This window comes from Macaca nemestrina, chromosome 16, assembly GCF_043159975.1.
Source record: "Macaca nemestrina isolate mMacNem1 chromosome 16, mMacNem.hap1, whole genome shotgun sequence".
Classification (NCBI taxonomy): Eukaryota; Metazoa; Chordata; class Mammalia; order Primates; family Cercopithecidae; genus Macaca; species Macaca nemestrina.
Genome location: NC_092140.1, coordinates 90,410,004 through 90,434,163, shown reverse-complemented (window position 1 = coordinate 90,434,163; position 24,160 = coordinate 90,410,004). Strand labels below are relative to the sequence as shown.

Sequence of the window (24,160 nt, the reverse complement as noted above, 5' to 3'; positions counted from 1 at the left end):
AAACAACACACATTTATTTCTCACTGTTCTGGAGGCTGGGAAGTCCAAGATCAAGACACAGTCAGATTTAGTGTTTGGTGAGGGCCCCACTTCCTCACAGATGGTATCTTTTCATTGTATCTTCACAGGGTTGAAGGGTCAAGGCAATTTTTGGAGGCCTCTTTCATAAAGCAATGAATCCCATTCATAAAAGCTCCAGCCTCATGAACTAATAATCACCTACCAAAAGCCCTACCCCTTAATACCTTCATATGTGAATTTTGAGGGGGTCCCAAACATCAGGACCCTAGCAGGTGGTAACACTATTTAATAAGAGCTGAAATATGAGAGAAAGAATGAATTTTGGAAAATGGAAAAGAATGAGTCCACAATTACACATGTTGAGCTTGAAAGAACTAAGGAAGAGAATCACTTACATATATCAAGGTAGTTGGAGGGCAGAAGAAAGATCTGATTTGGGAGTAATAGGCCTTAAAAGAGTGGTTAAAATAATGTCAGTTGATGAGATCACCATAGATGATCCAAAGACAGGAAAATGGAGGACAGTAATGTTTAGAAATTTGGCAAGTAAAGAGGGAAAAGAAAATCACCATTAGAACAAAATAGTAATAACTGCTATAGGAAAGATCCACCAATAAATGTCAAAATTCATGGGCAAAAGCTTAAGGAGAAACAAGATATTTACAGAGCATCAAAGTTTTTTCCCAAAATATTAGTTACAAAGGGGAAAATCATAACTTTAGAATGAATATACCTGACAGACACTGCCTTCACCAAACGATCACAGGTAACCAACAAGACATATCAACATCATGTATCCCCTGAAATGATGTACTGAGGACAAAACATGACTTCTGTGCATAACATCAATCTAATCATCAGACAAACCCAAACTGTGGGACATTCTACAAGATAACTGACTGGTATTTTTCAAAACTGTCAAGGTCATTAAAGATAAGAAAAGACAGAAGAAACGTCATAGCTTCAAGGAGATGAAGCAGACACCACAACTAAATGCAATGTGTGATTCTGGAATAAAAAAGGGACATCAGTGGGGAAATGAATGAAAACCAAATGAAGCCTGTAGTTCAGCTACTGTATTGTACCAAAGTTAACTTCTTAGTTTTGTTCATTGTACCATGATTGTGTGTGCTGTTCCATTATGGGAAGACGGGTGAAGGGTAAACAGGAACTTCCTATCTCGGTGATACTTCTATAAGTCCAAATTAATCTGAAAATATAATGTTAAAGAAATGAAGCAAATAGCCTGGAAAAAATGTTGAACTGAATCCCTATCTCACATATTATAACAATATGACTTCCATTAAAATATTTTTAAAGTGAAAACATAAAAATACCACAAGAAAATGAGGAAAAATGGCTTTATGATCTCATTATACAAAGGACCCAAGAGGCACAAAAATCAAGCTACACATAAATAATAATACTACATTTGATTATATAATTGTTTTGTACATCTATATGGCAAAAAACACAATAAATGAAGTCACTAAAGAGAAATCTGGAAAAAATAGAGTCATATGCCACAACATTTCGTTCAATGACAGACTACATCTATGACAATGGTCCCATAAGATTATAACACCATATTTTTATTGTACCTTTTCTATGTCTAGATATGTTTAGATACACAAATACCATTGTGTTATAATTGTCTATAGTATTTAGTACAGTAACAGGCTGTACAGGTTTATAGTCTGGGAACAACAGGCTATACCATACAGCCTAGGTGTGGAGTAGGCTACACCATCCGGGTTTGTGTAAGTACACTCTATGATGTTCCCACAATGGCAAAATTGCCTAACAACACATTTCTCAGAACATATCCACATTATTAAATGACACATGACTGCCCTCTCAATCACTATTATAAAGAGTTAATATATTTAAAAGAAAAAACATTCTAAAAGTTAATAAAAAAGACCCTAACCTGACAGGAAAATGATCATCAATGATGGAGAGACAATGCAGAGAAAATGAAATACAAATGCCTTTTAAACATATGAAAAGATGAAAATTAAAACTATGAGAAGACATATAGTTTTCTTTTGTTAATGGGTTAGTTAATGGGAAAACATCTGATTTCAAAACATCTTGTTGAGGGTAGAGAAACAGTCACTCTCATACATAACTGGTTGGTGTGTAAACTGAAACCACTTTTATGAAGGGGAATTTTGCAAATAGTGCTTAAAATGTTAACGTTTGTACCTCTCTACCCAACGATATTACTTCTAGGAATTTATCCTAAAGATATTCTCCTACATGAGTGGAAAACATCTATCCAAGGATACTCATCACAAAACTGTCTATAATAACAAAGAATTGGACACAACCTAAAAGCACATTGATAAAAGACTAGTTAAATACATGATGGTACCTTTGTATAAAGGAGTACTATAAAGTCAATAAAAGAACACAGTGGTTTTGGATGTGCCGATATGGAAAGGTCTTCAGGGTATATTGTTAAGTACACAAAGCAAGCTGCAGAAGTGTGGGCATAGAAAGTTACCTTCTGGGCAAATTATAGTACTGCCCCACCTTATCCATGGTTTCAGTTACCTGCAGTCAACCGAGGTCCAAAAATATTACATGAAAAAACCCAGAAACAAACAATTCATGAATTGTAAACGGCATGCAGTTATGAGTGGTGTGATGAACTCTCACGCCATTTTGCTTCCTCCATCTTTATCACAAGAAGGGCAAGCACAGTACAAAAGGATGTTTTGAGAGAGACACTACATTCACATAACTTTTATTGCCGTATACTGTTATAATTGTTCCAGTTTATTATTTGTTTTTGTTGTTAATCTCTTGCCATGCCTAATTTATAAATTAAACTTTATCATATACCTTGCATCATATACATATCTTCATCATAGGTATGTATTCATAGGAAAAAAGCATAGTTTATACAGGGTTCAATACTATTTGCAGTTTCAGGCAACCACTGGGGGGTCTTAGAATGTATTTCCTTCCAGGATAAGGGGGCATTGCTGTATATGTGTCCTTCACATGCACTGGTATCTCTGAGAGGATACTCAAGAAACTAGTAGGCTGGGCGCAGTGTCTCATGCCTGAAATCCCAGCATTTTGGGAGGCTGAAGAGGGTGGATGGCTTGAGCCCAGGAGTTTGAGACCAGCCTGGGCAACATGGCAGAACCCTGTTTTTTTGTTTTTTGTTTGTTTTGTTTGTTTTTTTAAACAAAGAAAAAGAAAGAAAGAAAAAAGAAAAGAAAAAGAAACTATGTAGTCCCAGCTACTCAGGAGGCTGAGGCAGGAGAATGGCATAAACCTGGGAGGCGGAGCTTGCAGTGAGCTGAGATCCAGCCACTGCACTCTAGCCTGGGCGATAGAGCGAGACTCCGTCTCAAAAAAAAAAAAAAAAAAAAAAAGAAAAGAAAAAGAAAAAGAAACTAGTAAAGTGGTCCCCTCTGAGGAATTTTAGGAAGAGCAGGTTTTATAGCTATTCAAAAATTAATTTTAAGAAATTCAATATAGCAAGGAGAGGCATAGAGAAAGCCAGTGAAATAGGGAAATAAAGTAGAGTATGCTCTATTAGGGAATAGGAAAAGATGGGTAATCCAGAGGCTATGGTAGGAAAGAGATTCCCTAACTACAGGGTGAAGCATGGGTTTAATCCTGAGAGGGGAATTATGATAGAAACTTGGAAAAAGCCCTTATGGAAACTACAGCGCCATAGTCAGGCAATGTCCATATAGGATTAGTGAAAAGCCAAGGCATGCATGAGAACCAAAGAAGAGGAGGCACTCATCTCTAATAGGGCAGATCTGATGAACAAATTCACTTATTTGTATCGAGAAGATTACATATCTACTGAGTTTTTATTTTAATGTTTAAATACAATGTTCTGGCCCTCTCACATGTACACTTTCATAAGATGTTAAAAGAAGAACAAATCAGTCAATCCATCAATGCTCCAGGTTTACATTACATCTTTCTCCTAAGAGTTCAAAGGCTTTAAATGTCACACCTTCTTTTATCTTCGCAACATTTACATACCTACAGTAGAATACAGATGGTGCAAAATTGGGGGAAATGAGGCCAAGTCTCAAGATGAATCACTTGCAGAAATAGGCCTTCAATTCAACTTTCCTTATTAAGCACCATGATTTTTTAAAATAACATATTAAGGCCATTTTGAAAGCAAACAAGAGTATCACCTTTGGAATGCTCTTAGGTGTATGCATGTGAATATGTGTGCATAAGTGACACACAAACAATCATAGACACACACATTCACACTGACTATATCATTTTGGCTCAGCTAAATACATACAGCTAGCTCTACCAATATGCTTAAACCACCCTTAGGCATAATAATCCATAGAAAAAAAACAAAACAGTGACAGTGACCACGAGACTGTTATAAAGAAATTCACAAATATCATTGTAATTCAGAAATTTTAGTCAGAGAGCAAGTGAGAAAGAGCAAGTAAATAATTATAAGTCCAATACACTTGTCACTGCACCCACTAAAAGAATTTAATTTAAAACTCAAACATCGTCATATTGGAAGGGGAAATGAAAAGCTAATAACATGCATTGACGTTTACATAAAATTAGTATGTAAAGTGAGAGATACGAGCCTAATGATGAATATGAAGCAACGGTTTGCATTTTAACAGACTAAGCAAAAAATGTAATTGACAAAGAGGCGAATCTAAATGAATTTCCAGCTATTTAAACACTAACTGCAGCTGCATGCTAATTGTCAGTGTTATGAATTAGAAAAAAATCTGTTTAAATGAAAATTCAAAAAATAAATGCAGCCAACATGGTGAACTCGCACACTGTACCAAAGTTACCATTCATTCAATCAGAGAATTTTTTTTTCAAAAAAGTCATTTTTAAACATCAGAATATTCAGTTGGCAGTTACTTCATATTGATTGAGGGGAAAAAGTATTTTGGGGCAAATGGAAATATTAAAGTGTTTCCAGGAGCAGCATCTTTCTTTCCTGGAATTATGTCAAGATTAAAAACATTTGTTTTCAAGAAGAAACTAATACAATAACACCTCAATGTCACTAACAGCTATGCGAACAACTTAGGGTTTGTAGTTAACTTTACACTGAAATATCTACCATTCCATTATATCACAAAAAAATCCACTGTATTAAAGCAAACACAACAGTGCTTTTTATAGGAGCTGAATTCATAGCACGCAACATCTTATAGGTAGTTCTGAGCTCAAGCTTTGGCACTAGCCTTCCTGGGTTCAAAACCTAACTCTACCATTTTTTTCTTTGTGAGTTTGAGCGGATCATTTAACCACACTGTACCTTGCGTTTCTCACCTTAGTATAAGGATAACAGTTCCTACCTCCTAGGATCATTGTGAGAATTAAATGTATTCATATATGCAAGGATTTGGCCAGTGCCTGGCACATGCTCAGTGACTGAGAGCTATCATTATTACCTTCAGTCAAGACATCAGTCCCTCAGAGCAAGCATTATTTTGCAGTAAAAGACAAAGAAGATGGTGACAAGCATGCCATAATTTTGATGGTCCCTAGATGTGAAGGGAGTACTGTCATCTACCACCTTCCAGACCCTCTCCTTGGTGGATGGAAGTCATTGGAATATCTCTGGCCACTTCTAAGTAAAGATCATTTCTGGGTGGGAAACTGATTGAAGTACCCCAATCCCCATAGATGCTACACAAGTGACTCTGGAACCATGGCTGTCTTAGGATGTGCTTTGAGATCTTGCCATATTTTTCCCTACGGTACTACCGGCCCTCAGAGGGATGGCTTGTTGACTGTCATGCACCTGACTTTGCAGATGACTTTTGTCCAGATCCCCTGGACTATATCACCAAATGTTTCATTTAACCGTTGATTTCCCAAGGTCGTGCAAAGGACAGGGCACAGAAATTAAAGCCGAAACAGTAAAATTTCATGTTCATTCTTCTCCTTTAATTTACTGGAAGTTCCACCCTCTGAATAGAAGGAAAAAGGCCAAGTCCACAGGCATGTTGGCAGCATGTCAAGTCACCGAAAAGGGATGTGAATTCCCACAAAATAAACACAGGCTCCTCTGCACGCTCTCAAGGCCAGTCACACTGTGATTAGGCTGGCATTCCCGCCAAGGCATGAAGGAAAGCAAAAAGAGAGAAGCCCCCAGCCTTGAATCACATACAAACACTGGTTACAAAGCAGGACAAGAGGGCTCTGTCAGTGTGCGGTCAGGGGAGAACAGCCCCCATCTCCAACGGGGCTGCAAAACCGGCGCTTCCTGCTACCTGCACAAGAGAGGGAGGGATTATATGGCATCCCTCCTGGACCCAGTTGAGTTACATGGCCTGAGCAAATAATTCTGGAGTAAAAATGAACTCAAGGCAAAATCAAGCTCTTCCAACACTCCATCCAACCTCCCTTTCCCAGGTTCTTTTGTACCATCTACTTATTCATCATCAGGGTCTTGAGATCTCAATCTCAGAAAAACCAACTCTCCAAAGAGGATCTGCTAGCCTTTTTTGCACCTTGGTATACATTTAATCCCAGTCATTTTTCTCCAACTCATTTTAATTGGCGATGATTTCTAAGACAATGACAGGCTTTATGCCCTGTTCAAATCGGGTCAGTCCTGGGGCAAGTATAGCCCAGAGTCGATGACTTTCTCTGCTTGCATAAGATACCAGGCTGCATCTATGGACGCAGACAGTCCTATTTCCACATTAAATGTCTGAAACAGATAATTACGATTAACCTAGACTGGACTTTAAAAATTAAACTGAACAGATTAGTCCTTGCCTATCCTCAAATATCAGAGAAAGACAATAATCCTTTAAACTCAAAAGGAAGCATCGCAGTGGAATGAGTTGTCAGAAAACCTAAGTTTTGGTCCAGGGTCATCACTATCTTACCATGTAAGCACTCATATGTCATTTGAATTTTCTGGTCCTCAGACTCCAAAGATAAAATTAATGGGTTTGATAGCTATCTAAGGTTCTTTTCAACTCTAAAATTTCATGATCCATTTGTCATTTTCAGTTCAAGTACTTTCGGATATCGTGATAGCAAAAGTTTAATTTGCATTTAGAAACGAATATAAACTATAAGATTGAAGAGATAAATGGACTTTTAAAATTAATGTAGCATGGGTATGAGAAAGAAAATACAGGATGCTGTAGAATTAGGCACTTTTTCCCTTGGCCAATTATTATAAGCTACCTGACAATACCATTATTTTTTTTTTCCTTTTTACACTACACAATAGCACATTCATATGTGAGAAACTATAAGGATCGCAGCCATAAGGCTGAATGCCAACTGTCAGAGGGCAAATGCGAATCGGCTACAACACTGGAAATCTGAGCCTGGAACCTGTAGGGCCACGTGGGGGTTATCTCACAGCGCTCACCTTCCACCAGTTGGTCCAGGCTGGAAATCTTCTTGAGCCCATCAATGGTGTAGATTGTTCTCACTCCCTGGGGCAAATTCACGTTATCCGACAGAGTTCGGGTCAAATCAGCCAGCAGGGCCTCGAAAGATCGGAACCGGTCTGGGGAGATGGCATACACAATCCCTTTGAAGTATCGATCTCCGTTTCGATAGAAACGAACTTTCTTGGCCTTCTTCTCGGAGCTGAGCGTCTGCAGCGTGCGGGTGCGGTAGAAGCTGCAGTGGGCGCTGTGAGTCGGGCTCGGCAGGCCGTTCACCCGCGACCCTCGGCTGTATCTCTGCGCCTTATCCCGCTCGTCAAAGTGCTCCAGCTCCATGTCTCTGCCGAAGGACATGATGGACTTCAAGTAGTATCTACGAGCCCCAGAAACAAAAGCAGACACATATATTGATGTAAGTTTTATATATATATATGTTACAACATATATCTATTATATATATACACACACATACTTTTTTTTAAATTGGGGACAGGGTCCCGCTCTGTCACCCAGGCTACAGTGAGGTGGTACTCACTGAAGTACTCACTGAAGCCTCACACTCCTGGGCTATAGTGATCCTCCTGCATCAGTTTCCCAGAGTAGCCGGTACTACTACAGGTTACAGGTGCCTGCACCACACCTGGTTAATTTCCTTTGTTTGTCTGTTTTTAGTAGTAGTGATGAGGGTCTTGTTATATTGTCCTGGCTGGTCTTGAATCCCTGGCCACAAGTGATCCTCCCCCGCCCCCCAACTCCTTTGGCCTCCCAAAGTTTTGGGATGATGTTATTTTGAGATCATGATTTCAAAGCGTCTGCTTCAGAACAGCTGGGTGGAAACATTGCTCTAACGGATGACACATTTAATATGAGTTATCAAGTGGGACAGAAAGAGAAAGGGATGTGAATTCATATAAACACAGGCTCCTCTGCACGCTCTCAACAGAAGGGGCCGAGCCCAGTAGAAACAGCTAATTAATCAACCACAAATTTGTTAGAAGCAGCTCCTAGGTTGCCCGCGGTGCATCAGGCTTCAAACAGATATCATTCCCAGTAGACACAACAACTTTCCAAAGTATTTTCCTTCCTTACAAATGAAGAAACTGAGGCACAGAAAAATTTCTCCTAAATTGCTCCAAGGAATACAATTGAGAAATGCTTGTACCAGCACCTCTGTTCCAGGTTTCCCTGACTCCAAAGCCCACTGCTCCTTGCAGGGCAGAGTGCTAATCCTGGTAGCAGGAAGAAAATAAGCTCTCCTATCATTATCAGTGAAAGATAAGTAGCTATGGTGGGCTGGGGCAGAAAGAGAGGGCAGGCAGCATAACAGTCAGATTGTCAAAGTTTTACATAGTGTTTGTGCACCCCATGGCCAGATGGAGAGCAAATTAAATCAATCTGTAGGTTGGACCAACTTAAAGAAGATTTTCCAACATATTCACACATTCAATATTTTTAAAAGCAAATTCACTATACTTCATTTACTTACATTTAGTACTTCAGAAAAGTTGAGTTTAAAAAAAGAAGAAAAAGGAAGAGGAGGAGGAGAAGGAAGAGAAACAACAAGAAAGGGAAAAAAATGTTGCTTGGAAGTACATTTCTTGGTTCTTCCTTTCATTAAGGCTCTCTATCTTTGTGATTGAAGAAATTGAGGCTTAAAGATGTCGATTTACACTTGACCCCATGCTAGCTGTGTAAGCTTAAAAAATCTACTTGCTCAGAATCTTTAAGCCTTGATTTCCTCAACCACAAAATGAGAATGAGAACAGTACCTGCCTCGTAGTCAGTATCAACTATTAAATAAGTTCGTGCACATGAAATTCTTAGCATAGTGTCTGACATTCGATAAATACTAATTTTTTAATTAATAAAATCTGTTTTTCTCTTCCTGGCCCTGACACATAAAAAGCTAATAGGAATAGAATATTTTCTTTCTGGCAAGAGAAGCTCTGCTTTCTTCCTGATCTCCATCTCATGAGATTTTGAAAGGTACGTCTGCAACCCCTGGTCCCCACAGCAAGCTGCCTGGGGGGACCAGTTCATCCTTGCTAAGGGGTTGGTTGATAAAGGTTTGTGGAGTCTTGCAGGGGAATCTGTGTTTTAACGAGACAATGTAGAAAGTGGAAAGACCAACGCATTCAAAGGAAAGAAATTTTAATGACAAAATTTCAGGCATGTTGAAATAGAATATCAAGAAAATGGAGAATCTGGAGCAAGAACCTTACAAGCACTTCCCAAGTCCCACCATATAGATGGACATCACCTTTCTGAAGGTCATCCAAAATTCACCAAAGTACCACTGTCTCCACAATCTTTCTTTGACCCTCAGTAAACTGACCTCTGATCCATTCAGAGTGGCTAAAATTTCACACCCGAAAGCATGGCTAGAGATTTGGTACTCCAGAAATGAAGTGGAAGAAAGCAATACTTATTGAAGGCCTAGGATGTACGTGACACTATTACTCATCAATCAGTTGTATAATATGCTAAAAATTTTCTTCTAAACCTCATATTAATCCAACAAGGTAGGTAATACTATCAGTACTTAGGTAACTATGGAATTAATCCAGGGTCCCAAAATTATAACTGAGGGGTTGAGATTTGAACCCAGATTTACTGTAACTCCAAAGTTGGTGCTTTCCATCCCTTGCTCCTTTGAAACTGGTTGCTCTTCAGCATGAGAAGCAAGATTTTGTAAGTGCTCACTCCTAACTAGCTCAGTGACCTTGGACAGGCCACATAACTGAACCGGACCTCATCTGCACACAGAGGAAGCAGTGGTCAGCAAGCCTCTGATGTTTGTGATTCTATCTAGCTGCTTATGGATCCATTGCTGACCCCACTGAAGGTCTGGGGAGGGAGAAATGAAGTGTGATTTAAACCTGGAGTGTTAATGAGTTCAGTGTACTTTTTTCCCTCCAAATATGAAAACTATTTCATGCATCTTAATAACTCATAGGAGTCAGAATATGCATTTTTCAAAAAAAGTTATACCATATAGAGGCAGCTCTGAACTGGTTTCGTTGATTTTGAAGTTAGATAACTATAAAACAATGATCACTTGATATCCAATCCTGTAGGCATTAGTTGTGAAACAGAACCAATTTTTGCCCATGATACTGGTAACTGCTCTTACTTTTTAATTTATATGTTTTTAAAGTCAGCTCTCTTGTCTTCTAAGAGGGGGTGTGTCTTGGGGGTGGAGTGGAAGGCACTCCCAGTACTCACACCAACTCACTCAGCTCTTCAACATTTTGTAAATTATAAAGGCCAAACTCGCTTTTGAAGTTTGTATTTTATTCTTAAAGGCAGTGATCATTCTCCCAACACCAGGAGTTTGGGGATTTCCTTCCAAATTGATATAAACTAAAAGAAAACAAGCAGGGTCATAGGGAAGGATGGCACAGTTCTGTTACCAGAAAGAGTGCACTTCGAATTCTCAGTGACTGACAATTGGCAAAGGCCAAATAATTTGGCAATAGTTTGAATTCCCTGGGGGAACGGGCTTTTAGGACCAAGAATTCCCACACCAGATGAAAAGAGAAGAAAAGAACAATTTAAAATACAAAAATGGTTTACTTTGTTTCATTTTATTTGCATATTTCCTCAAACTGGATCACAGGTTCATCCAGGACAGGGCTACACCTTTTACTTCCCTTCCCTGAATCTGTCCAAAAGTGGGCAATGGTGTCGACAAAAGAAACCATATTCAGAGTGAAATCATTTTCAAGGCTACAGCTACCTCTAAATGAAGCACACTCCACACCTTAGTGTGCTGGTAATTATTCGTGGCAACAAAATAGGTGTTCTTTCCCTCACCTTGGCTTAGTCATACATTTGAACCATGCATGAGCTTCTGAAGGTCCGCTGGCCTTCCACAGGTTCACCCTTTCTGCACAGGAAGCCTGCGAGAACACACAGCTCGATGTTCAGAGACCATAGGTGGCCAAGGGCCTGAGTGCACATGTGCAGTGGTACCAGGATGGTCACCACAGCGCCTCAGCCACAGCGACCACAGACACTGGAAGGAAGAAGGGCGACTGGCTTTCATCAGAGCTTTTCCTATAAATCCTGCCATTTCAAGAAACCAATATCCCTGAGTGTTCTCAGTGGGATTTCTCACCATTTTGAGGAATCTATGTTCATCCTTCTCTAGATGAGCACATGGTTCTTGTTTCAGAAATTTACACACATACATACCAAGAAAAAAAAATGGCATAAATGCTACCACATCTAAATACATGCTGGACCTGGAAGTCCCAAGGCATATTTTAACCGTAGGATTAGGATTCAGGTGGACTGGCATGGAATAAAAGGCACACACATACCTTCCAGGCCTGTGCACTACCATGGACGTAGACATCACAGGGTGTGTGCATATCTTTTATAATTTTCCTCTATATGACCTCTCTTAAAAATCCCTTCTGACCCGCATCCATGTGACATTTCATACTTAAAACGCTGTCCTACTTTCCTTTCCCACTGAAAGGCAATATATTTAGGAACAGTCATAAAATGTATTCACGAAACACCCTGCAGTGTGGTCGCTGAACGTGTGTGCACCGTGCCTGGACACACTCACAGGTGCAGCAGAGAGGGAGCCGGTTTGAATGAAACCTTTCAGCTGCTCTCTCACCGACCAAGCATCTCCTTGCCAAATCCAGCAGCAATTCCGCGCAAACCTGGTTCTCAAAAGCAGCCTCTTTTGTGGGGCATTGCGGGGCTGTGCGTGCGCTCCCACTAGGAGGAAAAATGCCATTTCCTCTCTGCATGCTTTTAGCACTGCAGGTACTAATTTGAACATGAGGCAGCCTCGCTGTCCCTGAAGGAACTTGAGACCCTGCAAACGTACTTGCAACACCCACGCTGCAGCCACCACCACGCACGAATCGACCCCATCCACAAGCACACATCTCTGGCCCGGGCACACGGAAAAGCACACACACAATAAGAGGCCGGGCCCGGCCACTCCTTCCTTGGTTCCCGCTCCGCAGCCAGTTCTGACAATGATAAGCACCTCTCCCAGCTCCTCCGCCCCGGCTCTCCATCTCCACTAACAACGCGAAAAACCTGGGAGGGCCCGCTCGCCCGACTCCAGGTTTAAAGACCCGTGGCACCAAACAAAAGAGGCAGGTGCCAGCAGCCCCGGGGCCGGCCGCACGCAACCCCCCCGGGTCGGGCCAGGCTGGCCAGAGCAAGGCGGCCGCCTTTCGAGGAACTGCGGGCGGGGCGGCGGGGCCAAGCTGAGCGCCCGCCCTGCCCTCGGCGCCCCGCGGCTGCGGGCGGAGCGGGCGTTGCGGAGTCCTCCGGCCGCCCTCTCCTCAGCTCCCGTCCCCAGGGAAGGCAAACCACGCACCGGTCCGCGGAGAGACGCCGCCGGGGGTCTTTGTGGCCGTGCTGGGGGCCGCCTCCTGGTGCTGTCCTCGCCGGGCTAGGCGCGGCTGGGGCTGCGGGGCTGCAGGGCTGGGGGGCGGCGGCGGGGCCGGGCTGGGCGGCAGCAGCTGCTGGAGCGCGGCGTCTCGGTTGCGGCCCCTAGTGCAGGGATGTGCCTCGGCCGGTCCTCATTGAAATGCAGCGCTTCGCACAGCCTCACTCCAGCCTCTCTCTCCAGAGGAGGGCGGCGGCGGCGGCAGGCGCGCTCCCTTTTCTTGTCTCTCTCGCTCACACGCCCTCCCTTCTCCCTCCTCCTCCTCCTCCTCCGCGTGCGCGCCCCGTAGCCCCCGCCCTTCTTGGCAGGGCGCACCCACCACGGCTGCGCCCCAGGTCCTCCTCCCTCCCAGCGCCCTATTCCCACCGCAGCGACCTCGGTACATCTGGCCTGACTACACCCCTAAACCTCCCTAGTCCCCAGAAGTGGTCGTTGGGAGGTGGGGGCAGATCAGATGGTGGAAGAGAACGTGGACAGGGCTGAGTCTGAGCCAGGAAGTATGCAAGGCAGAGAGGTGATATGGCCCAGAGATGAGGCCCCCACCGTCGGGGGAGGGAAGGAGGTACCCACACCCATACCTTTTGATGTGACCTCACGGTCTGACACCTTTCCCAGGGTATGGAAGCCAGTGGATCACCCTCTCATCCTTCTTGCCCGGGATGCATCCACGCAGCGCCTCTTCGGATGACCAACCCTCCCAAGCTATGCACTCTGGTGCCCCCCACGTTGGGAAGAGCTCGATCTGCTCATGGATCCCACACCCATCATCTCCACTTGACCCCAAGACATGAGTCACCCTTGGAATAGTGTCCTCTGCATAGAGTCAAATATGTTCCAACAGGCCCTTGAGAACTTAAGGGCCAGGTTTCACTACTGGACACTTTGTGGCTGCCAAGGCTGGGTGTGCGGTGGAAAGCCCCATGAGCTCATGCGAGCCTCTCCTCCCAGAGCGGGAATGTTCTCCTAGCCCAGGCTGTTCACAGCTTCCTCCAGTCTTTGCACAAAAGTCCAGGGAGTGGGAGCAGCTCCCAGATTTCGGTGAAATCTTAGACTGGCTCAGTACGCAGCCTGAATGTTGATCCAGTTAATCTGACTTTCAGTCCTGCCGCCCACGACCTGTGTTTGTCCCAAATACACGTAAGTATACAAATACACATAAGTATTTTTCTCTCTTCCTGAGCTTACACCTTTCAATGGAAAATTAAAATTTTATTTTTCTCCTGTCCATTGATCCCAGTTATGTATTTGACTACTCATTATTAAAAAGTACTATTCTGAAATACTTTCCAAGTATGATGTAAATGCTAAATAATTACCATTTGTTTTAAAACACAGCTCAAATGAGATCCATGCTACACATTCCACAAGTGATGCAATATTTATTTTTGAACTATTTAATAGCGCAGAGATGAGAGTACAGTGAACTCAACAAATTAACTAAATGCAAAGTAGTAAGCCTATTCTTTCACATTCTGATGCAAAATGAGAGCCATGGGGGTAAATTAAGAGAAAGGAAGAAGCCAAGTACATCTTCTGGAGAACAGAAATCAGAGCTTCTTTTTATCTTGCCAATGACAAATGCCAAGTGATTTCTTCCAAAATGCTAAGCCAGGAAATAAATTTCATCTCTTAACCCCTATGGATATTCTACTAGGGTCATTTCTTAAGAGCTTTAAGTAACTCACCAGCGTCTTACCTCTTCCTAGCACACGCATATAATGTGTTTAGGGAAACACCTTTGTGTTTGAGTCTCTCAGTAGCAAAGTGCTCTCACTAGAAATAGTTGAGCATCATTAGCTCTTTAAGGAAATCAGGGGGTAACTGATAATTAAGTAGATGAGCACATTAAATAGTTCACATTGGCCCTACATCATGGTCATATCATTTAGTCCAGGACAGCAGGCTGGTACTAAAATTCATTCCCGGGTAGCTTAAGCCTTTGGCAAATCTAATTTATATTCAACAATAATTCCTTATTGAAATGAAATTTAACTAGAAAACTCCTAATTCAAGTAATTTTCAAAAACGAATGCTACTTCCTTTACATCACTAAGGTATTGATCAAAGAAGTGAATGGAATTAATACATCCTTTTCCCCAGGATCATCTGAAAGTAATGGAGATCTCACTCTAGCTCCCAAAAGCAAATGCTATTTAAGCTGTACCCCAACTGCCTCCCCAAGCAGACACAGCTCTGTATCCTACAGGTTGAAAATGACTAGGCCCCAGCTCTGTCAGTGGCTCCCATTAACTCAGTGCTTGCTTTTTGCCATGCTGGGGGCTTTTATACATTTTCTTATTTCATTCTCATAAGAACCATGCAAAGTAGGCATTGGCATTATTATCCTCATCTTACAGATGACGGAATTTAGACATGGAGACGTTACATCATTTGCCCACAGTCATGTAGCTTAAAAATGTCAAGCCCAACTTCAAGATTTAAAATCCCTATGTTTTAAAATTCAAGTCAGTTTTTCAATTGCTAAGGCCATATGCTTATAAAGCAATACCAAATTCTATTGCAAAGTGTAATCTTTTTTGGAAAATGCAGTCTTTTAATCAAAGAGCTTATTACTTCATAACAGAGAGTCAACTCCTTGCTATCGTGAACACTGCTTCTTTTAGTGACGGATCCCCTCAAGTGTGTCTTTGGACTAAACTTCTCATGAGGACATTTGCACTTTAACCTCTGGCAACATAGTGGATGGACAATCTTATCTAAGTGTGCTTGTCTTCCTGAATGTAAGGTTTTAGTGCAAACCAGGAAAGAGACAGAGAACCATTATTCTTCGGAATAATACTTTTTAATTCACCATGTATCTCTTTTCAGGTTCTTTTCATTGCCTTGTTCATAAACAATATGCTTAATCACGTAGATTCAAGTAGAACTGTCGAATGAGAATATGAGCAGGAAGAGATACACTTCCTGTTTTTCCCTCTAGGAGGAAGAATTTGCTCTGGCTCATTCATAATCTCTCCTCTGTGGCTATGGGCATATAGTGCTCCTGGGCTGGGGGACTGTGTATATGTAGTGGCTGCCACAATTGTGAGAAGCAGCTTCACAGAACATAATCATCAGTCTGATTTTCCTTTGTATTTCTTTTCTTCTGAAGACTATGGCATTTCCTGATAGTTTATCTAATTCCCTCTAATTACAGAGAACATACTTCTGGCTTCTACTAGAATTACAGAAACTCGGTGATGTGAGACCTTGGCAGAAGCCTATCAATTTTTACCCAGTGCATGAATTCCCTCCACAACAAGTTGTCTTCCAGCCTCCATTCTGTTGGCTCTGTGGCAAAAGCGAAGAGGAATAAGATTATCCCTCTGAGTGTTAGGATAGACCATGGAATTCTAGGCATAGTAAATGAGATCTTTAAAATAAATTGTTTTAACTGGCTGTTTACCCTTGGTTTGGAACTCCAAACATGCTGAGGTCCAAACTACATGAGATTCTGGAACTGCACAGAGGAAGAAAGGCCCCTACTATTCTGATAGAACCTCTGTAAACTAGCAGAGAGCTTCCGAAAGCTCTTCTCTTCGTTTCCTGCCTAAATGTAATTTGCTTTAGTGAAGGGGAACTCTGCACAGCCCACTCCCCTGCTGGACAGCTCCTCAAATTCAACTAAGATCCACTTCCCAGGAATTTTCCTGTGCACCCTGGGTCTACCCTTTAGACCCGTGGAGAACAAATCAAATGGTCCTGGCTTTTGCTTGACAGTCTCCTTACTTTCTCCCAAATTTGACTCCTCATTAACTAGGAATCCTCAGCCCTTCAACTGCTTCTCATTTGACATCTTTGGAAATGCTCACAGCAGTGCAACTGTCAGTATCTCCCTCCACATGTGCCTCCCAGAACTGGCCATGGCACAGCAGGGGTGGCCTGACTAGGGAAGCTCCATGACTTCATTGACTGTTGACACGGTGCTTCCATTATAGGAGCCTAACATCTAATCAATATCTCTGACAGGCATGCCATGCTATTGACTCATCCAGTCAATAAAAATCTCCATGCTTTTCATATGTTTTGCTCTTAAGACCCCTCATTCTGCATTTGTTCAATTAGATTTGGGGGACCTAAGTCCAGTGCCCACTTGGAATTTTCCTTTATTAACGTTGTATATTGTTATTTGATCCCCCATTCAAATCTGTTGAGTGAGATCCTTTCAGATCCTAATAAGGGCATATTATACTTGAATGATCCCTCCAGCATCCTATCAGTCTGATTAACACTGCACCAACATCATCATCTCAGTTGTTGATAAAAACTTTCAACAGAACATGGTCACAGCAGGCTCTATCACCTTACTGCCCACAGTCTCTCTCCAGGTTGATGGCGGATGGCCAATGACTCTCTCAATGTACTCAAGTAATTAGAGGTCAACATGTTCTCTCCAGAAAATAATTATCTAGAGATCCAGTGATAGGAAAAATTCAGATTTTTATAACAAGGATTATATCCTTGACTTCAATGCCATTTTGAGGTCATGAGTATTCGTAGACCACATAAATTTTCATTCATTCATCCATTCATCTAATAAGTAATTTTTGAGTGTCTCCAATGTGCCAGGCACCATGCTAGGTAGAAATAATACAATCATGAGATAGAGCTACAAATATCCTGTGCCCAGGCATTGGTAGCTTGTAGGGAGATTGGATTAAACCCATTTTTACACAAATAATTATTTAAGTACCATGAAGGAAAAGAACACAAATAACTTCAAGGAGAGCGTTTCTTCCCTAAGGAAGTAACATTTAAGCAGAGACTTGAAGTTTGTCAGGCACAAGGGGAAAGGGCGTTATTCCAAGCAGAAGAAACAGCTGAGTGAAGACTTTGAGTGGGAAGCAGCTTGTTCAAGGAAGAAGAGCTGGGCAGAGTGGCTGGGGCACAGGCAGAGAGAGTGGAGAGAGGCAGCTGCAAGGGTGGGCAGGGACCAGCACCCCACATCCTGAGGGCCTTATTAAGGAATATGGACTTGTCCTAAAGAAAAGGAAAATCACTGAAGGATTTTAAGCAGAGAAGTGAATCTGAACTTAGCAAAGTATTCAAATCTGTAAAGTTCTTTAAGTCCATGTATTGAATATGGCATCTCCAAGTGAAAAATAAAATTATGTAAAATTATATGTTATTCTTGATACAAGGATTTTAGAAAAGTAACTTAAGAATGTATACTTACTTATATATTCTATCACTGCCCCAAGACATGGAGTAATTCCCCCAAAATAATGAAAATTTTACTTAAGGATCCTAAAATTAACCTCAAAAATAGTCACCTTTGCTAAAATACATCTTGTTTGTTTGTTTGTTTGTTTGTTTTGAAACAGGGTCTCACTCTGTCACCCATGCCACGAGTGCAGTGGCATGATCACGGCCCACTGCAGCCTCAGCCTCCCTTGCTCAAGTGATCCTCCCACCTCAGCCCCCATGTAGCTGGGACTACAGACACTTGCCACCAAACCTGGCTAACTTTGTTTTATTTTTAGTAGAGATGAGGTCTTACTATATTGCTCAGGCTGGTCTGGAACTATTGGGCTCAAGCAATCCACCTGCCTTGGCCTCTCGAAGTGTTGAGATTACAGTCATGAGCCACCATGCCAAGCCCTAAAATGCTTTCAAATAGAACTTTATTGAGCCACACTCTTAGTTCCAAAAATTTCTGAGAGACAAATAATTTACTTTTTATATTTATTAATGCATACTTATATTAAAGTACTGTACACTACTCTGTTAATTATATTTTATATAATTATATTTTCTGAGAACTCTCACTGATTCTATAGAATACAAATATTTAAGAAGTCACAATAGTTATGTTAAGTCTTCTAAGCATAAATCAGACCTCACCTGAAACACCTGGGATTTTTTTAAATTAGGGGCTCATACAATAGTGCTTGTCCTTTTATAAAATACACCTGTAGACTGAATAACTTTATAAGTCAAAGAGTCATTGGCAAGTTTTTAATATCCTAAGGAGTCTTTCAAACTTTAATTTAATTTGTAGAAGTGGATTTTTAAAGGTATCTTTTAAACAAAGAGAAAACGTACTACATTTCTGCTGTTGGTAATCTTTTAAGTGAAAAAAATCAAAATATGTTTGGTACATATATATTCTAAATTTTTTCATGTATATGTATGTATACCAAAAGTGTAGCTTTAAATAGAAAAATGTAGGATGCTAATGGATGTAATGTATTGTATTATGACTTCTTTCACTTAACAATTAACTCAAATGTACCATAAATCTAAATGCAAAAAGTGACACAATAAAATTTCTAGAATAAAATATGGGAAAAACATCTTTGTGACGTTTGGCTATAGAAAGGCTACTTAGAGAAGACCCAAAAACATGAAACATAAGTAAGAATTAGTTAAGATGGCTTTTATGAAATTAAAAAACTTTTGCTCTTCAAAAGACACTGTTAAGAAAATGAAAAGGCAAGCCACAAAGCAGCAAAAAAAATTTGCAAAATATATATCTGATAAAGATCTTACATCCAGAATAAAGATCTCTTACAGCTCAACAGGGATCAGAACAAAAAAGAGGGGTAGAAAGGCAAAAGATTTGAACAGACGCATCACCAAAGAACACATAAGAATGCCCAACATCTTCAGTCTTTAGGGAAATGCAAACCCAAACCACAATGAGATACCATTGCACACCCAACAGAATAACTAAAAATAAAAAGACTGATGATACCAAGTGTTGGGGAGGAGGCTGGGCAGCTGAAGTTCTTCATCATCCCTGTTTGGAATACAAAATGATACAATTATTTTGAAAAATAATTTGCCAGTTTTTTTGTACCTACTCTATGACCCATCAATCCCATACCAAGATATATACCCAAGAAAAAGAAAAATATGTTTATGCAGATTTGTGTTTAAAATTTTTTTTACCAGTTTTATTCATATTAGATAAAACAACTGAAATAAACATTTACTGGTGAATGGATAAACAAACTGTGGAATATGCATACAATGGAACACTATTCAGCTATTTAAAAAGTGGAACTGCTGATACACATAACATGGGATCTCAAGGTATTATGTTAAGTGAAAAAAGACAGGCACAAATGACTACATGCTGCATAATTTCATTTATATGAAATTCCAGAAAGGGCAAGAAAACCAGATCAGTGGTCACAGGGCTAGAGCTGGGAAAAGACTGGCTACGAAGAAGCACAGGTAAAATATGTGGGATAATGAAACTTCTATATCATCATTGTGGTGATGGTTACATACCATTACCCATTTGTCAAAATCTACCACATTGTACACTTAAAACAGGTCAATTTTATTGCATGTAAATTAATAGCTCAATGAAACTGATAAAAATTTCCATATACCAAATGCAAAGTCAAAAAACAAATGATAGGCTGGAAAAATATTTGAAATATATATGACAGACAAAGATTACTCTTTCTAACTTACAAAGAGCCATAGAAATTTATAGGTAAACATCAAGCAATCTGATAGAAAAATGAATAAAGTGTATGCAGTTTTCCACATCAGAGTTGAGGCAAATGGCTATTCATCATATGGAAGGATGCTCAACCTTATTGAAAATTCAGGTCGAAGTAAACAAGGCAAACATGAGACACATTTCCCCTCATCAGTCTGGCATCTATTAGAAAGACTGATAAAATATATTGTTGGCTAAAATATGGAAGAAAGGACACTCTTATACAACAGCTATAATTTTTTTGGAAAGCAAATCGCAAACAGAGTCTTTGATCCAGCAAGATCTATTCTACAAAAATAAAAGCACCAGTACATAAGCGTTTGTGTCTAGAATGTTCATTGCTGATCTTTCCCTACCATCAGTGGTAAAATTCTGGCAGGAAAACTACTGTTTATAAATAGAGAAATGGCTGAATAAATTGGAGCACATATATACATACTACAGAATAACACACTTCTATTAATAACATATGAATTAGGCTATATATATTGACATGGAGGAACATGATATGCTGTTATATGAAAAGGCAAGTGGCAGAGATATTTATAGTATGATCTCATTATTTGGTAATGAAGAGAAAGAAAGAGAATCTGTATTGTGTATCTGTTTGCATATAATTGTATGAGCTTACAGAGCTAAGGATAAACATGCATCCAAAAGTGTAAATATTCGCTGTTAAGGAGCCAATAGTTGGGGAGACAGATTGTTGCCCTTTTCTTTGTGTAACTCCATGTTAATGCCCTATTGCATGAACACTTTCTGGCTTTGTAGTTTGAAAAGAAAATTCAAGAAAATTGTTTGAAAAACTGCGCAAAGAGTGAAGCATATTCCCCTCCACTGCCCCCCACCCAGTGTTCAGAACTTTCACAACAGTAACCTAGTATGCATGGATGTGACACCAAACTCTGAAAAACTCTCCTACCCTTCTTAGTTCTAATAAAATGTGAGGCCAAATGATAGAATATACTGTTTTTATAAAGATCCGTGGGTGTGGTTCAAGTAACAAATACACACAGAAAGGGAAAAAGAACTCAAACTGGCTTTACCCTGAGGGCACTGAGCTTTAGTTTTCATAGCCTCCCAATGCAGGAAGATTGGAGACAAAACCCAAAACATGCTTATCATGAAATGCTGAAAAGGAAACCCCATACACTCTCAGAGAAAGGGTGCCTATCTCAAAATTTTGTTTTAGGTTAAGGAGGAAAATATTCCCTAAGAATTTAGATATACACTCTGGGCCTCATGTAGGTTTGCAGCCTAAATTCATACTGTCCTGGTGACCTAAAAAGCCTTGAAGCTCTCAGTTCAGTTTAAAATGGTTTTCAGGCATTTAGGAAAAGTGAACTGAGTCCTCACTGAAGAAATACATCTTCAAGCCACATCTCAAAAAATTGTTACTAATGTACTTCTAAAGATTATAGGGTAATGGTGAAGAAAAGAAAGGAAGATGAGGGGGAGAGGAAGAAGTAAAAGGGGGAGGAGGAAGAAGAGGAGGAAGAAACACTAAATAGATTAATAAAGAAAACATCAGGAATATGAGCTAGAAAAAAGTGAAAAATAAAATCAGAATTAAAGTGACTTCTGATAGTGGTATTATCAGACATGGGATATAAAAATATATGCATGTATGTAGTAGGTTTAACATAATAGAAGAGAGGATAAAGATTTCAAGCCAAGAGCAAGGGATTTTTAAAAAGACCAATAATATTTGAAAAAAAGTATCAAAAAGAACTTATAAAAATTAAAGAAAACAACTGAAATTAAAGTCTAAACAATGGCTTTTTCAGCAGATTTGATACAGCTGAAGAAAGATTTAGTAAACTGGAAATTAGATTTAAAGAATGAATCCATAATGCAACACAGAGAGACAAAGAAATGAAAGATACTGAATAATAGTTAGGAGTCATAAATAACAAAGTAAATGTTCAAAAATATGTCTAGAGTCCCAGAAAAAAAAAGAGAGAGAAAATGGGTGACAGAAAACTTGAAGAAGAAATGGCTGAGCATTCTTAAAGAACTGATGAGAAATATTAAGCCCCAGATTTATGAAGTCTAAGAAAATCAAAATTTTATCAAAACATTTTAAAAATAAAATTGACTTATATACTATTAGAGTGTTAGCTCTTATACTATAAACATGTGTCTTTTTCACAGTCTATTTAGTAGCATATTTTTCGATTTCTGTGCTTTTTGTCGGTGATTTTGCAGTTTAAAATTCTCCTCAAGCATAGTGCTGAAATACTGTTAGTGTTCCTAAGAACAAGAAGACTATGATGTGTCTTTAGGGGAAAATACACGTGTTACAGAAGCTGCATTCAGATGTGAGTACAGTACTGTGGGCTGCAAGTTCAATGTTAATTAATCAACAATATAGATTAAATAAGGTGTTTTTAAACAGAAACACATACAAAACAAGGTTATGTATTGATAAGCTGATGAAAATGTTGTGACCACATGCTCATGGAACCTCACCATTTATTTTCTCTAGGAGAAGTGGCTCAGTATTTAATAATTCAGTGTTAACAGTGAGTTTATAGAATATAATTATGGCAAATAATGAACCTAGGAGGCATAAAATAGAAGCCAGAGAACAGTAGAATGGTATCTTCAACATGCAAAAAGAAAATAATTATCAACATAGAATTGTGTATTAAAGAAAATCATTCTCACAAATAAGGGTGACAACAAGATATTCTTTACTTTCCATAAATTCTAACTTAAATTCTTTAAAATGTATTTCTAGAATAAGCAAATTTTAATTGATAAATATAGGATGTATGATTTCCAAAATAATAGAGAAAAATAATATAATTTTAAAAATTAATGTAAAATAAGATATGAAAGGAAAGTGAAAGAAACATAGAACAAGTGGAACAATTATAAAGCACAAAATAAGATGCTGAAAATAACCCAAATATTTTAGTAATTACAAAAATATAACTATGCTAAAAACTCCATTTAAGGGGCCAAATTGCTAGACTGGAATTTTTAGATCTAGCTCTATGCTGTTGATAAGAGACACATTTAAAATATAATGAGACGATAAAATTTAAAATATAAAGATGGAAAAAATATACCATATAAATACTAACAAAGTTCAAATAAGTATATTAAGGTAAAAATTTCTAAGTCTTACATAATGATAAAAAAGTTAATTGATCAAAAACATACAATCTATTTCTACCCACCAGCACAAAATAATATGACCTTAATAATATGAGGCAAGAATTAAAGAATTATAAAAAGAAAATAGAAAAAAAATCAGCAAATTTCCAAATACTGATTCATACAGTCAATATTCTTCCCTACAATGCAATTAAATAGGAAATGAGTAATCAAAGGGAAAAAAATTAAATCTATATATTTAAACTATTTGAAATATTCTTAGTTGTACATTGTTCAAAGGTGAAATCAAAATGGACTTTAGAAAATACTTTAGAAAACCAATGAACTAAGCATCTAACTTCAGAAGTTAGAAAGAAAACAACAGGCCAGGTGCAGTGGCTCGCACCTGTAATCCCAGCACTTTGGGCTGAGGTGGGCGGATCATGAGGTCAGGAGATCGAGACCATCCTGGCTAACACGCTGAAACCTCGTCTGTGTTAAAAAAAAAAATACAAAAAAATTAGCCGGACGTGGTGGCAGGCGCCTGTAGTCCCAACTACTAGGGAGGCTGAGGCAGGAGAATGACGTGAACCGGGGAGGCAGAGCTTGCAGTGAGCCAAGATCATGCCACTGCACTCCAGCCTGGGCGACAGCAATACCCTGTCTCAAAAAAAAAAAAAAGAAAAAAGAAAAAGAAAAAAAGAAAACAACAGAATAAAGCCATAATAAGATGTATAAAAAAGA

The 24,160-nt window shown here is 39.6% G+C and overlaps 1 protein-coding gene and 1 long non-coding RNA gene across 5 annotated transcripts in view; one reads left to right on the top strand and one right to left on the bottom strand.

Annotated features, from left to right (window-relative positions):
* Positions 1-13,601, bottom strand: part of LOC105486024 (doublecortin like kinase 1) — a 351,355-nt gene extending 337,754 nt beyond the window's left edge. For 2 of the 4 annotated variants that reach the window (XM_011748661.2, XM_011748659.3), the window contains exons 1-2: positions 12,781-13,050; positions 7,406-7,800 (exon numbers count right to left, since the gene is read on the bottom strand). In XM_011748661.2, the coding sequence (XP_011746963.1) occupies positions 7,406-7,781 (376 nt within the window). In that variant the 5' untranslated portion in view covers positions 7,782-7,800; positions 12,781-13,050. Of the gene's footprint in view, positions 1-7,405; positions 7,801-12,780; positions 13,059-13,430 lie in introns of those variants that run through there. The other 2 variants (XM_011748660.2, XM_011748664.3) reach the window with 2 other exon arrangements.
* On the top strand, positions 7,702-13,603 carry LOC139359134 (uncharacterized). Its single transcript, XR_011614910.1, has 3 exons — positions 7,702-7,839; positions 9,334-9,413; positions 13,468-13,603. It is a non-coding gene; the product is annotated as an uncharacterized lncRNA (long non-coding RNA).
* Positions 13,604-24,160: the final 10,557 nt, after the last annotated feature.